The 15,643-nt window shown below is 43.4% G+C and overlaps 1 protein-coding gene across 1 annotated transcript in view; it reads right to left on the bottom strand.

Annotated features, from left to right (window-relative positions):
* Nucleotides 1-15,011, bottom strand: part of col27a1b (collagen, type XXVII, alpha 1b) — a gene marked incomplete at its 5' end in the record, with an annotated part of 57,840 nt that extends 42,829 nt beyond the window's left edge. Inside the window, 4 exons of the mRNA XM_079160793.1 lie at nucleotides 4,760-4,813; nucleotides 7,576-8,780; nucleotides 13,061-13,125; nucleotides 14,959-15,011. Coding sequence (XP_079016919.1) covers nucleotides 4,760-4,813; nucleotides 7,576-8,780; nucleotides 13,061-13,125; nucleotides 14,959-15,011 — 1,377 coding nt within the window. The remainder of the gene's footprint in view (nucleotides 1-4,759; nucleotides 4,814-7,575; nucleotides 8,781-13,060; nucleotides 13,126-14,958) is intronic.
* Between the last annotated feature and the right edge of the window lie 632 nt (nucleotides 15,012-15,643).

Genomic DNA, 15,643 nt, shown 5'->3' with positions numbered 1-15,643 from the left:
ACATATTGTTGCCTTTCCACTGCCCGTCTGTGTTTCGGGACAGGTCGGCTGTGCCCCCGAGGTCCCTCTGTGTTTGTGTATAGGTGCTCTGTGAGACATGCTGCGTCTCCTGTCTGCCTCGCCTGTCTGTGTCTGTCTGCCTGCCCGTCCACGTTATGACATATGGTTGTGATTTTCCTCAACCCTACACTTTTCCACTGGTTTTCTGGGGGTCCCGCAAAGTGAAGGGCGCTCATCCATCGCGCCATATTCCCAAATGGCTTTGCGCCCACAAACTGTCGGGTGTCTGTGATATATAGAATGTGCTGAGATGTAATTCATTGAGCTTGATCAAAATGGCCTATCTCCTGCAAGTCAGGCCAGGTGGGAGGAAGTGCAGGAGCAGAGATTGAGGAGACAAAATGGGACTATAAATTCAAGCAAGCTGCAAAGAGGGATTGTTCGGGAAAAAAAATAAAGCCACAACTTCCCGAGGCGGCCAAGTGAGGAGCCTCCGGCTCAACTACACGCTTGTGTGGAGTGGGGCTGAAATGCTGAGCATGGAAAATCTTCCCTCGGCAAAACTGAAAGCATTGAAACATGTTCAGATGGCCCGAACAGGAAGCTACTGTATCTTCGGCCCGTTCGTTGAGTTGTTCAGACTTTCCAGAGAGACTCCCCCCCCCCCCCCCCCCCCCTCACATGAGGTGAAAGTGAGGGATAGGATTACTCTGAGTCAAACGGACGGAGGAAGCCAAGAGGTGTATGTGTACGGTTGGGTGATCCAGTCCATCTCTGTTATTTATCTGCACCAAATTATCAGAATGTGGAGAGGAGTCAAACAGCCCCCCCCCCCCCCCCCCCCCCCCCTTAAAACAGGCCAGACCTCTCCCCTTGGAGACGCTCGCTGCTGGACACATGGAGACACTTAACAGAAGCTCATCTACAGATTTCCTCCTCCTCCTCCTCCACTCAGAGCATTCCCCCTTTTCACCAGCTCAATATTAAAACGCATGGAAGTCGTTATCCGCAGAGAGGAAGCAAAGGGAGGAGGCGACGTAGAGGAAAAAAGGGATGCCTGGACAGAATGTTACACATTGGGTTCTAGCAGTACATAAGGTGAGGAGGCACGCCGCCGATGACGAAGTGGGCGGGCGCTTTCTGGACGGAGGCGAGCATAATGGGGAGAATGAGTCACTTTGTCCATCTATCTTCACGTGGGCGAGAAGAGGATTGAGGATCCTCTTTGCTTAATTAATGAAAAGAGCTCCTGGCAAGAAACCATTTAGACATCACCAGCAAATAAAACATACATACGAGAGTCAGTCACACCTGAGGCCTGCAGATGAAGGGCACCTGTATGCCAGAGTCGTGAGCCGGTTTACGATGTGGGCCAATGACTGTTACAGGTGTGACACATGGAGCGCTACTGTTTTTATAGGCCATTAACCCCGAACAGACACGCTAACACCTTCACTGGACTGCACGAAGGGAAAGTCTCTCTGGCCTGGTGACTGTTCAACACAATGTATATGAAGGGATCTTATTTTGGCAAGATCCTTGGTGCTAACTGGGTGCTGATTAGCGCATCTGGATTCGCAACTAGCAAGTGCTTTTATTAATCCACGAACTGTCAAGTCTATAAAATGTCACATAAAAGTCCAACACATAAAGGTATTCAAATGCTCATATTTGAAAAGCTTCAACTAGCTTGTGTCTGGTATTTATGCCAAATAAATGACTGGTTGTTTTCAGCAGATTGGTTTATTTCCAGCACAAAGTGCGATCTGCCTTTTTTATTATTGGGGCCTTGATGTTTCTGAAGGTTGGTGACTACTTGTGTTGCTGCAGCTGTAAATATAAAATGAAACATCAGCAGTCAAAATAAATAATTTTCATGATCTGGGTAATGGTTGAATGTCTGGTGTGTTACAGTACATAAACATTTTAGTAATACATGTAAAACTGTTTCGATTAAAGGACTACAAATCCAGAGATTTACAGATGCTCACAGTTTTACTGCCAGTGCTCAGGATCAATTCAACGATAATGAACAAACTGACTCCGGGCATCTTCTGTGAACCTCCTGCCACTTAACTTTTAACTCCATAAATGTGCTCCTGATCAGCTTCAGCGCAAGAAAGAGTGGAAACCGTCAGAAGAACTTAATCAAGCCTCTGAGAAGACTCATTTGTGCCTACACGTGTAATTCATTTCAGAAGAATCAAAATTGTACAATATACAGAAATCAGTTCAGTTCTCTGCAACCAATCAACCTTTGGCAAAAACAGAGCTTCCACAGCTTGAGCCTCCATTTACTCCTTATTTCATGTCATAATAGTGTCAACCATTCTTTCAGTCATTATGCAAATGTTTTACATTTCACAGAAACCCAGCGTCGCATATACTGACTGCGCGCTGGCAGGTCTGTTTCTCTGCACAAAGGCCCCTTTGATCCGCTCTCAAGCCTCTCCTTCGGGGCCACGTGAACTCCGGCGCTCTGCCTGGGCTCATGGCCGTGTCGAGGAAGGTGGACGCTCTCGCCCGTGTGAGGTGCTGTTCGGTGGTAGCAGCGCTGAGACTGTCTGCTCAGTGAGGCGAGACACCTTGCTGTCAGAGAGGTAAAGCCCTAACGGTATAGCTTTAGCACTTTTGTGATGAGTAATAATGCCCCCTACACATTGTTCCACCTTGATGTAGAAAGGTGAGATTAAAATGAGACGAGGGTCTTCCAAAGATTAATTAAAGCTCACTGCTAATGCTGACAGTTCTGAGGAGAGTACATTCATAACACACCTTCAAGTTCGTGAGGCTTTTTAACTTCACAAAACCAAAGAGATCAAATCATGTTCTGCTGTCCTTAGCAGACTTTCCAGGATATTTATTTAAACTATTTATGATTTATCATCAATCTCTATACAAGTTTCTACATTGTTATCATACAACAATGCAGCAAGTCTATCAAAACTTAAAGATGATCAAATTCAAGCACAATGGTCGTTCCATTGCAACGCTAGCGTGCTGCACTGCCATATACTGACATATATATCAAAGGACGTCAGTGAAACGTCCGCCTATAAGTGCCGTAGTAAAGTAAAACTAAATTATTTATATGCCTCTAACAAAAAAAACTGAATTAAGCAATAAAAATAGATTATAAATATGCATACTATTATAACTATTACTTATTTATTTACTAAAACTTTTGGCCCAGCTTCCCAGATGAACATACAGTAAGCAATGGACACAAAGGGAAGTTAAAAAAGTCCATCACTCTTGGGATTTTGAGAGCAATCTTAAACTAATTCATGTCCAAAATAGATGAACAATAGACAACAGATAATGGATGTATATGAGGTTGTGTCCTTGCTTTCTCTGCGTGTTAAAAATAAAATCCTCTGCAATAGTGAAAGTCGCTTTTATTCCTACTGTTTGTACAAGTAATGCCCAGACCAGAGTCCACTTAGGGGCTTTCTGTCGATCGTGTGTGTAGCTGTGAGGTATTTCTTGCTAATCACGTGAACTATCCAGGAAAACTCTGATGGTTCAAGAAAACAATCAGTGAAAACCTGACCTGCACCCACAGGTTTCTTTTTTGTTTTTTTTGCGGCCTGCAATCGGGTCTCAAGAGCTTGATGATGAATGAACTACAGAGGTTGGTGTACTACTGCATAGAGCTGCTGAGCTCCAGACAGGGTCTTAAATGCCTTTAATAAGATGGGGACAAAGCGCTCTTTCTTCCTCGTTTAAAGAGATTGGGTTCCCACAGTCCACCCTTCTGAGGCCTAACTGCAGGGCTACAGCCTCACGGTGCAGCGGCAGGTAGCTCATATGCACACTCCTCAGCAGCACGAGTTCCCTGCAGGAGAACCTCAGCAGGAGTCTGCAAAAGAGCAACCAAAACAACGCATCCCTCCATCTTTTTCACTACCTGTAAGTTCGAGCATATTTATTTCAGCTTAGGACTCACTGTGATGCCAAATTCAACTCCCGCTTTGTTAATAGGGAGGTGAAGAAGCAGTGGACTACATACACAACCATCAGCTGAAGGTCTCTGAAATTAAAATAACAAACTGTCCCTTGGGACAAATCATCTCCCGGCGTGTTCTCTCTTCTTGTATTTCTTCTGAAAACATGAGCTTAAACTAACATCTGCTCTCACTCTGTTTGGTTCCATCAGCAGCCCATGGTTGTAGACTGACATTTTGCTCCAAAATGAGAGATATGGCACCGTAGGACTGAGTCTAATACACTAGAAGCATTCACAGATGTTAGCATAGGAGCTGTGCCTAATTTAAGTGCTGGTACCTCTAGTGTACAGGATAAAAAAAAGTGCTTGCTCTGGAATTATATATTTATACATCTATACTCATGAAAGTTCCCTTATTTTCTTTAATGTCAACCTAATACCTACCATATGTGTTCAATTAATTTTACGTTGGCAACCCACAGATTTGTAGCGTAGGGTTGTTTGCTCTCCAGCTTTTACAAATGGACCTTGGCAGCAGAGAAGCACAGTTTGATCAAACCCGGAGCCAAAGCAAACTAACGGCTGGCTGAATAATGTAATCCAAAGATGTCACTGAGTGCTTGATCATGACGCACAAAGGGCTTCCATATCAGTGCGCCGCTCACGGTGTTATCTCGCTTTAATGCGGATCGGACATGATTAAAGCATCGTTGAGATACAGGGACATTTTGGAGGGGAAATTAAAAGTGGTCATGGAAAAAAACGAAGGACGGTAAATGGGGAACTGGTCACTGGTTGGGAGAAACTCACCCTTGGACCCCTCTTCCCTGGCTTTCCTGGCAACCCTGGAAGTCCTTGAAGGCCCTAAAAGGAAAATATAAAAATATGTCAATGGTAGAGAGAAGCAAGTCTAGTCCCTGCCTTTTGTTGTGTCATTACAAGGGACTCTTGAACAGCCTTGAATAGTAAAAGACAGTTTTAGTGTGCGGAGTAAAAAAATCATTCAAGCTAGATATTGAATCAGTAAATGCATCTTAAGCTGTTTTTACTGATTCTACATTGAGTGAAGTTAGCTGAGAGTTGCATGGTGATGTGCTGTTAGGAGCTGCAGCAGTCGTGTCCCTTTGCAGCCAATATCATTTGAGCCCAAACCCACGACAGCACACACACTGTCGAGTGTGACTCATTGCACTGGCAGGGAGGTCGCCACTGGTTCCAGCTACAGCCAATCACGTGAGTTGTGTGCATTAGCTAGCTTTAAAACAATTTCATACATGGATTAGCAAAGCTCTGAAAGGTCAAATCTGATGAGGGGTCAATCTGTTTGCTTTGAGATGTTTGATTGTTCCTTACTTTCCCACGGCTCCAGTAGGTTAAAGACAGAGCAAAAGGAAACGGGCATGAAAACGTCCCGAGGCGGTCCAGCTGAAATTGGGCTACTGTAATAGTGTCAGATGTATAGAGCACTTTTGTATCGACTTGGACAGGAGCAACAGCTACAATTATACTCTTTCAGCTAGCATACACAAAAGCCAAAATGCTTTCAGCGACCTGAAGACTCTTTAGACCGCAACCACTGGGCCGTCCACACACGTGATAAGCTGTTTGAGAAATTATGCAATTTGTTAACTATAACAATAGTGATTTGAGTCATAACTTGAGATTATTTTGTCCTAAATAACTATTAAACTATTAAAAACAAGATCAAATTGGAAGTATTGGAACTTTTAAACTGACGTTAGGCCTGTGGCACTAGAGAGAGGGGCAGCGGGTAGCTATGACTGAATATCTGTAACTGAAACACTGAATGTTAGAATGACGTTGACACGGAAACTACATTTACTTGTGGATTAGTCACGTCTGGCTGATAGCAGAACTGGTTAATGAATTAAGTCAGTGTCTGCAAGGATAACGACACGGCGTATCGGATCTGTGCATCTCCAACAAGATGCAATTCTGCTGCTGATCAATGTGTTGACAGCCAACAGGAACCCCACAAGGTCTTCTTTAAAGAACCCCTCCATCAGACTGAAGACATCGCTTGATTATCTGGAGATCAATTTTGATCCTCAACTCTTCAGAGCTTAGGCCTGTTGAATAATTCATCAGCAGTCATGTTATCTATCAGAGCAGTCATGCTGTCTTTAAAAAAAAAAAAGAAAGTGCAGTAGACACTTGTGAGCAGTTGTAACTTATGACTTCTTAAAAGAGACCATGGCCCACTAACGTCAATCCTTTGAAATGGGGTTCAAATACGTCTTCCAGTCATCACTAAAATGGTTCAAGGACAATATTATACTCTATACCTGACTCAGCACTCTGTTTAGACTTCGTACTAGTAGAATGGTGAAAGCCCTCAGGAAGAGAGCCGTTACCATACACCGGGGACAGATCGGTTTCAGGACTTCTGGCATGTGCAGCGCTGTGGTTTCCCTCGCTGCCAAAGCAGCAGAGCTTTACTCAAAACATTCTTTTCGGTCAGACATTACCCAAAACAAGACAGAGAAGTCCTTTTCACAATGGAAAATGTGGGTAACCATCGTGCGTTCAACAGAGGATCAGTGTCTGACGGGACCACATGGTCAATATGAATGCAGTCTACAGTCAACACTTGTTGATGAATGACAAGATTTGAACCACATTCCCCACCAACACTTTGCTGTGGATTAAAGAACTCAAGCTGATCTAATGATGTTCACCTCATTAGTATTTTTTCACTTCTCGCATTTTTTAACCCGCAGGCGTGTAGTGTGATGTGAGCAATAGCCTGGTAGGTCTCGTGTTTCTTTTACAGACATGCAAATCCAAAATATGTGTTTTAAAATGTAATACTCCATGCAGGGTTAACATCAAAGCCTGTCAGTTAAATAAGTAACTCACAGTAAAGTCACTCTTTTTTGGGAAAATACAATGCTTTAAATAACGGGGATAAAGCACTGCCTTCACATGGTATAACCCTTTGTATTCTTACCCTTAATGGTTAATTGTGCTCAAGTGCTTTCTCCTTTCTTTTCTTTTTTACCTTTGACCCTACTTTAAAAGTATCCATTCTCTGAGCAGTCACACTTTCTCTCAGAGGAATCTAACACCTCAGCGGCAGTTCCTCCGCTCAGATGAACACTAACCGGCAAAAGGCCAGAGTATTTCTACCACTGCTGCTAAAAAGGAAATCACACATTAATCGCCAACAATTGGACGGAGCCATAGAGTCTTTAACGCCACATGCAGGTAAAAATAATCATTGACGCACCAACACACTATTGTCAAATAAGCAAACATTTCAGGGATGCTATGCTTGGTGACTTCTACTACTGATAACCAGCAGATGTTCTGGACATCAAAGAAAGACACATTCAAATAACAAGCTGTATGAAACTTCCATCTCATTGTAATCCATTTAAATTGGTCGAAAGCATTGAAATATGGCGGTCAAAAGGTAAAACATGCATGTATTATAATTCAAACCCCCTATTTCACAAAGTATTCATTCATAAAATAAACACTAAACCACCAAGTCACAAGATAAATGTTCCTGCACAAAGAATCACATGTTGTGGCTCGAAGGCCTGATAAACAAATGAACATGCAAAACGTGTGTTGTGTTCGAGTGGAGCTTGCAGACTCACCGACGGTCCTGGTTCTCCCTTTAGTCCAGGTGGTCCGTCCAGCAGTGAGAACTGGGTCGGTTCCAGGAAATATATTTGGAGGCCATCTGTTGCAGCTGTAGTGATTGGAACCAGTGAGGTGGGTTCGACATCCTGCACACTGGTCACTCTTGGCTCAGGTGTCTTTGGAGCTTCTGTGGTCGACAGGTCTTCCCGGTGCAGATAGGCGTTTGGAGGAGGCCCCTGCTTGAAAGCGGCGTGGAGGTTTGGCCGCTGCTCGGTCGGTCGGGTGGAAGTGGGTAAATCCATTGTTTCGGCAAAAGGTTTTTGAGAATTAGTATCTCCGTGCTTTGTGTTCCTTACGTCACTGCCATGTGAAGTTGGTTTGGAAAAATCAAACGGACTTTCCAACTCTGGAAGAACCAGCTGAGAAAAAGACACAGCGCCAGGTTTCGGAGCGCTCACAGCCTGATACGCAGATGTTTTGTTCAGCATCGACAAACCGTCAGCCTTTTTGGATACCTCCGCCAACGACGGTTGAGTTATGCGAGGGACGGTGATGTTTGGGTCCGTGGAAATTAGAGGTAGCAGGGGTGGAAACACGGGCCGATACGTGTCGGCTTCTCTGCATTGTTTCTTAATGTAATCACAATAGTTATGAGCAGCCTCAGCAGAAGGATAAATGTCAAACTGACAGACGGCGCCTTCAAACGACACCGAATTGTGGTTCATTTTGCCCAGCAGGAAAGAGCCCTCCGAATCCAGAGCCTCCTCTTTTTTTGAACGCAAATCCGCGTGTATGCTTCTCTCTCCACAAGAAGTGTGTAAGGAAACCCGGCGGCCTCGGATATCCAAAGCCAGACTGTGCCACTGGCCATCGTGGACGTCGTAGTCGAAGATCACAGAGCTCCTCTGCCCCACGTGTACCAGGATCTTTCCCTGCAAGAACTGCACTCCGAGCTGCACTTTCCTTTTCTTGGACAGAACGGAGAAAAGGAAGGCGCCGTTGACGCGATGGACCGACAGGCTGAGGATCAGGGAGAGATTGGCGGTGCTGTAGGAAGCAGGGATGACGGTGTGCAGAGGCGCCTGGATGCGGGCCCTCGGGGTGAGGATGACTCCAGCCTTGAAGGGGATGATGCCGTTAGGGATGGATTGCGCGCCCGACGATGACGACCCGCCTGATCTTCGCCCAGAAAGCCCGAGCTGCTGCAGAACATCCACATCTTCAGAGAAACAGGGGAGAGAAGTCAGTGACTCTTAGGTTGTAGACTCCCAAGCACCCAAAGATGCCTTTATTTTTTCGCCCAAATGACTGTAATTTACTACTTTGATACAAGGCCCAGTCCACGAAGGGCTTCACAGAAGCTCATGAAGAGGAAAACAATTACAACATATAAATGTCAAAATCAAAACACAGAAAAGGCTAATTGCGTAACACTTTTAACTTCATACGTGCACTTAATAAAAACAAAAAGTGCAGTAATATAAGGGATAATTATGTTGTGAAGCCAAGCTGGGAGTTCACGAGTTTAAAGTCAGACTGATGGAAATCCTGCGGCTAAAGCAATTTAAAAAGGTTGCATACAATTTCCGTTCGGGCCACACGTCAACCTCCAGTTCTGGAGATTGCCGCAAATTATGTAATCGTTACATCAGCGTTAATTAGAACGATCTTGGGAAGCGGAGGCTGAACGGATCCCTGGAGAGGACAGCGTTGGGGTTTCTAGACATGTATTAGTGCGGAGACAGAGAAGCCATCTGACTTCATCTGGTGCTGGCTGTTGATTAAGGACGATCGCTCTGACGGGGGCCCATAAAAACATGCCGCAGTGTTTTCTGCGGGTTTTAATTGCTACTTGCATTTCATGGGAGGAGAGAGTGGGCCATTTTCACACATTACAGTCTTGTGTGTACTGTATATTGCTCCTAATTGGATCCACAGCTCTGTGTGAGGATTTAATTAAATCCACATTTCGCAGCCTTTATTTCAAGAGCATTCTTTACAATGAATGCACATTTTTCAGCAACAGTGATTATGAGCCTTTTCAACTACAAGCATCTCATTGTCTGCTGGTGACCGACCATTACAGTGTGCACAGAGAAAGGATAGCGCGCTGGTTGTGATACCGATTTGACACTGTTTTGTATTTCACGAGAAGTAAAGCTAAAATCAGAGAAAAAAAATAATTGTATTAACCTCTCATTAAGGGACGCATGATATATATAGACCAGGCGTGATAAATTATCGGCCAACGATTTTATGTTATTATGTATTATTTCGATAATTAAACTAAAGCCAATAAATAATCTGCTGATAATAAGAAGCCAAATCATTTTCATTGGTCACATCCCTGGTCATATTGTGCACCTATTTAACAATATATGCAAAAACATCTTTTTAAAATACAAAAATGTGACATCTTTTTGGTAACTGAGATGCAGATAAGTAAGGAGTATTGGTATCGGCTGGAAACAATGTGTGCATTCCTACTTTAAATTAACTCTCAACTCCAAAAGAATGATGACCTTTGAAGCTCTTTAACCCACGTTGGTGCCAAAACCCCAAAAAGAGAACCTCTGAAACAAAAACACCAAGGTTATGCTAAATCTAAGATATTATTTGTGTAACTAAAACATTCAGTCAAATCTGTTTTTGGTTCAAAACATCATAACAGACTGGAAATGTTCCAATTACCGTCCTATAGTCTATTGTTGGGCACCGGTGCAAGTCATCAGTAATGTCAAACAAAAGTGTTCTGTTTAGTTTAGTAACGTTGGAAAAGAAAGAAGAATTGATCCCCAGCCAATCAGCATATCCTGAGTACAGTACATAAAACAAAAAGCTAAAAGATTACATATAGAGCTCAACTATCCGTCCTCTTCCGGACTAATACAAAACAAATGTGTGCGAGGCTGAAATGAACTGCTAAATGATGTATCACGGAGGAGGAACAAGTATATAGACACTAGGCATGTTCGGGAGGGAGACTCTGCTCAGTGTGTGCAGACAGTGGGAGGTCAGCTCCATTGAAAAGCCCACACACGGAAAAGAAACATCAAACAGAAACTGAGAAACTCCAGCTGAATTTTCCCATATAGCACTCATTGGAATTGCTAATATAGTATGAGGAAAAGAAAAGCTAAATTGTTCTATCTCTGTGTGATTTGTGATCTGCTTTCAGGGCTTACTCTGGATATCTAAATCGTAGCGGGTAGACGGCGGGCCGCCTACGGCTTTTTCGTGACCTCCCGGTGAGGTGAGAAAAACACCAACCGAGAACCGAGCATGCAACACATGCTGGAGACAAAGCAAAGCTGGAGAACAGGACTTTTCTCACAAAGCTGGCACGTGCACGGACTAATGCATTTCAGATATTAGTAGGCCGGCAATGCAGACTCAACATTCCCGCAGCTTCAACCTTTAACACCTTGTTTTTTTTTTGCAATTTAGGAAAAGCGCTGGCTCTCAGTAACACAACTGGTTCTTAACATTTAATACAACTAGATAAACTCCAAGAACTCTGTGTCCAAAGATGTTTTTTTACGGTTACACTGTGTTTCTCAAGAAACAGGGAGTGAATTGTTGACCCCTGACTCTGCATTAATGCATCCTCTGAGCAGCAGAAATTACAAAATGTTAAAACTCAAAGTCAAAACTTTTCCCTTATCACATTCAAATTGACCCGAGAACAATCGGAAATCACAAATGTAGTACATTCCTCAGGGTGTATGCCTTTATCTTATTACATATGAATTATTTACGATCATCATTACTCAAACTGCTTTCTGCCTATCGGCATCAAGGTTGAGGTAGAGGTGTGTGTGTGTGTGTGGGGGGGGGGGGGGGGGGGGGGGGGTTGGGGGGGTGTTGACCAATAACCACAGGGGTTGCTGGTTTGATTCTCAGCTCTACTCTATACCCCGAAGAAGACTGTCATGTCTAAACGTTGGTGATCGACTGTTTTTACGCTTCGTTCCCAGCACTGATATGTGAGCCGTTACCGGGAGAAGGCAAGTATTACATCTACGGTTTGGATGCTGCACTGTGGCTGACCTCGAAGGTAAATGTATAGGGAGTATTACGCGTGTGTAGCTATGGTAACTGTGCAAAAAGACTAACATTTAAAAAGCCCGTGCACATCGACAGTTGAGTTTCTGTCTGCTGTCTGAGGTCAAGACGTAGAAGCAGTGACTCATGTCACTGCAGAGGAAAGTGTACAGCGCCAAACAAAGCGAAGCGATGGCTTGTGATCAGAGTCACTTTCCACATGCATGATTTTCACGTAGACAACAGTATTTACCTTACAAATGATGCAGAACACTATATGGCACATTCCATTAGAATATAAGAACACATCCCTGCGTATAAAAGTGTTTCTGTGTCTCTAGACACTCAGCAGTCATCATTGGAGAAGAATATCAACTGATGCAGGTAGTTATAGAGAAAATTGCCAGAAACTGTTCACATTGAGGAGCGCAGTGGTTCACGTTATCAAAGGGCATCTATCTAGAAACTGGAGAGAGCTCTGATTGAGTGAGATCTGGTAGATTTTGACTGACAGCGAAATCAGACAAAAGCATGCTCATAAGGGTCTTTAAATAGTGTAACAGGAAGCTGAGTGCAGCAGACATCAAGGCTCAGCTGAAAGTGTGTCGACGTGAGAAAAGAGTGCACTTCAACTTAGCAGAGGAGACTTTGGGAATCAGGCTAGACGGGCCATGTAAAACCTCGGAAACTTTTTCTATCATGTATTTAAGACATCAGAAAGAGGTGTGAGGCTTGTTTGGGTTAAGAGGCTTCGACCGAGCTATTTCCAATTACATCTAACTAAATAAATGTCCAAAGCAATTTAGAAATTGCATCATTCTAAAGTACATTTCACATTGTGTTCATGTACAAAGAATGCCCTACTTTAAGCTAGTTTCTAATGTTCCTGCTGAGAGTATGGGATGTCGTGAGAGCAGAGTTGCGATGCACCTTGTGCTCAATTTGCACAGAAATAAAAAAAATGACATGAATCGTAAGCCGGGGTTTGTCTACAGTTACAGACTAAATCCAGTTCAAGTGTTCAGTACACAACATCCACTTCACGGGACAAGGGCGGAAAAGAGCGGCCCATCTCCAACAAAGGCTTAACATAGTTTCCAGGGAAGAGTGAACATATTGAATCAGAGTTTTGGGGGCCTAGACAAATCAAACAGTGATGCTGACAGAGATACAGCTGACCAAGCTGTTAATGGCAAACATTGATGTTGATCACATCGGTCTGGGATAATCCCTGGATAAACAAGGGGCCCGCGCTGGGCGATGTAATTACTTACGGTGGATATTTTCATGTTCTTTATCCATTCTGGGTTCCGTACCAGTTCATATAATGATAATGTGACATAGTTTATCTTAACAGTCTGAGGTTTTTGCTTCAGAGTCTGGGAGGCACATTTGTGACACTGTCTGCTCAAACATGTGTTTGCATGTTTGCATCCTTGTCCGGAAGTTGCTTACCTTGTGCATGTGCGAGCCGTAGAGAGCAGGTGCAACAGAGTATAGTCCAAAGAATCAGAATTCTCCTGAAGAGGAAGACAAAGAGGTTAGAAACACAATGTACTATGGCAGAAAATCAAGGTACAAATAATGTTTTTCTTTACAAATTCATAAATCTTTCAAGTATGTTTTGATTGTTTGGTCTCTAAAATGCCAAGAGGAATGATCATTTCCCATAAAAAAGGTAGCTTAATGCTATCATTTATTTATTCATTCATTTGTTAAATTATTAAATTATTCATAGTCACATGAAACAAAGAAAAGCAAGATAATCTTTGCATCTGCATAATCTGATCTGCATTGAATCAAAAGTTGCAGAATTATTTTTCTACCTACCTGTTCAGGGACTACGGGCGGTAAAATAGCAAATACTAAAACCTGCTCATTCCATTATCTCTTTTTTCATATAATGATAATGATCTTTGTGTAATGTCCCTGATCAACATAACACAGTTCAAGTTACAACGTGAGAAGCTGAAGTTGACAAACTAAAATGCTCGACACTCACTTTCTATAAACTCCTGTACAGATCTGATCCGATGTGACGCTTTAATCAGAGTCAAACATCTGCTTCAAGACAACGCGCTGTGTCTTACGGTTGACCTCCAGATAAGCTGGGGCTATTGGTGAGTGCACCTCTGACAAACGCCAAGTGAAAGATAAAGAGACTAAGGTAACAGAACTCATATATCAATGCTGTATGTGATCTTCAACATGAGAACCGTTCAATAACTGAGACATACCGCCTTTATTACAGCTCGTATTATGCACTTTCTGACTGCAGGTTTTAAAAAAGTAAAAAGTGCAGATCTTTCTTGACCCATAAAAGACCATGTAAGCCTTCAACTGTAATTAGACCAACTGTTATTACATGACAACTGTGACATTTATCACCTCATGTCAGCCAATAAACAGCTAATTTTACACCATGGATTTTTCTTGAGACGTTTTTCTTCTCGAGACAGGAGTGTTGATTGCTCTTGCGTGACGATAATGTGTCTCTGAAGGTGTTGAGTGTGAACTAATCGCTACTAGGACCAAGGTTTTTTTTACACTCTCGGAGCTGATGTTTTTTGGTCGTATGCACTACGTGAAACCAGATGCCTGTTGAGCGAGCGATGTTTGAAGAAGTGAACCGGGCTCAGTGACAAGTGCCAACGCACTCACTGGGAATCTATTACATTTGTGGTTTCCCACTGGTCAACCACTGTCTGTTGGAGCTTTTAAAAGTTCCCCTACCTCCTCTTTACGACCCATCCACTGCTCTCACACTGACACCAGAAATGCAGTTTGTGATCAAGTCTCTCATATGTCCAGCAGTGGTTATATGATGCAACATTTTGACTTTTATTTCCCCTCCCATTGGGACAGCTGGGCCAACCAGCTGAGTGAGATGCACAGCTGGGAGGGATGAAAGGGGGGAGGAGGAGAGGTCTCCTCCTCTCATACATTTCCCTCAAATCAGTCCCAGATCGCTTGGCAGCTCAGTCTAGTACAAGCTGCAAAAGACACAGCTTCAAGAACAGTCCAGCAGGCTACACCGGACTGTCTAAAGAGCAGAAATGTGTTTCCATAAGCTATCCTGCAACTTATTAAAAAGTACAGGCTAACCTGTTCAAGTTTAAAACGGACTCATTTTTTGAATATGAACATGTTATTTCTCAGTATATATCTTTAAACATGGCGACTTTGTGTAAAATAACACAACTTATATCATACGTGCATCCTAACATGTCAAAACGCACGTTAATTCAGACGCAGGTGATGTACACGACTTCATATTAAACCTGTTTAAAACAAAACAAGACAGGGAGACAAAAATAGCAATTAAAGTATGAGTTAAAAATGGATCGACTCACCCCCCGACTCCAGTGCCTTTGAGTTCGGAGTGCGGGGCATTGTCCGGCTCCATTGCGGTTACTTCATTCTTTCTTGGGAGTTTTTACAACAGTCCGGACGAGGCAGATAAAGTTTTTCCATTCCAGGTGCAAACACTCCGGGAATAACCAGCAGTTATTCGACTGCTTTCTGTCATTGTCTTGTCTCCTCTTGTCCCTGTGGTCTCCTTCCAGAAGATGACTTAAAAAAAAAAAATGTAAAAAAGGACGCTCCGGAGAGCTCCACCTGTGCGCTTCCGATGTTTGTTCCGTCTTCCTTTTGCGCGTTTTGTAAAGTACAATGAACCTCAAGTCAAGTCTAGTGCAGCTTTCCAAGCGAACCGTTGCAGGACAAGATGACGGCCGCCGTTATGTGTGTGTGTGTGTGTATGTGTGTGTGTGTGTGTGTGTGTGAGTGTGTGTCGACTTCCCCAAAATGAAAGTTTATTGTGGACTGAGGAAAATCTTGAGCACCGGGAGAGGGGGAACACCTCCCTCTGTCGCCCTCAGCTGACATCGAACCTATTTGTAGCAGAGACGCTGCAGCCTCAGCTCCTTCAGCTCAAGGTGAGTCTTTTTTGGGGGGGGGGAAGAAGCAGGAACCAGGAATACATGTGTTTATGTTTATGTGATGCTGGTCAGTCAGCTGGCACGCGTGTTAATAATT

This window comes from Pholis gunnellus (genome assembly GCF_910591455.1).
Source record: "Pholis gunnellus genome assembly, chromosome: 6".
NCBI lineage: Eukaryota > Metazoa > Chordata > Actinopteri > Perciformes > Pholidae > Pholis > Pholis gunnellus.
Note: the sequence above shows the minus strand (reverse complement) of the source record. Positions and strands in the feature narration are given on the sequence as shown.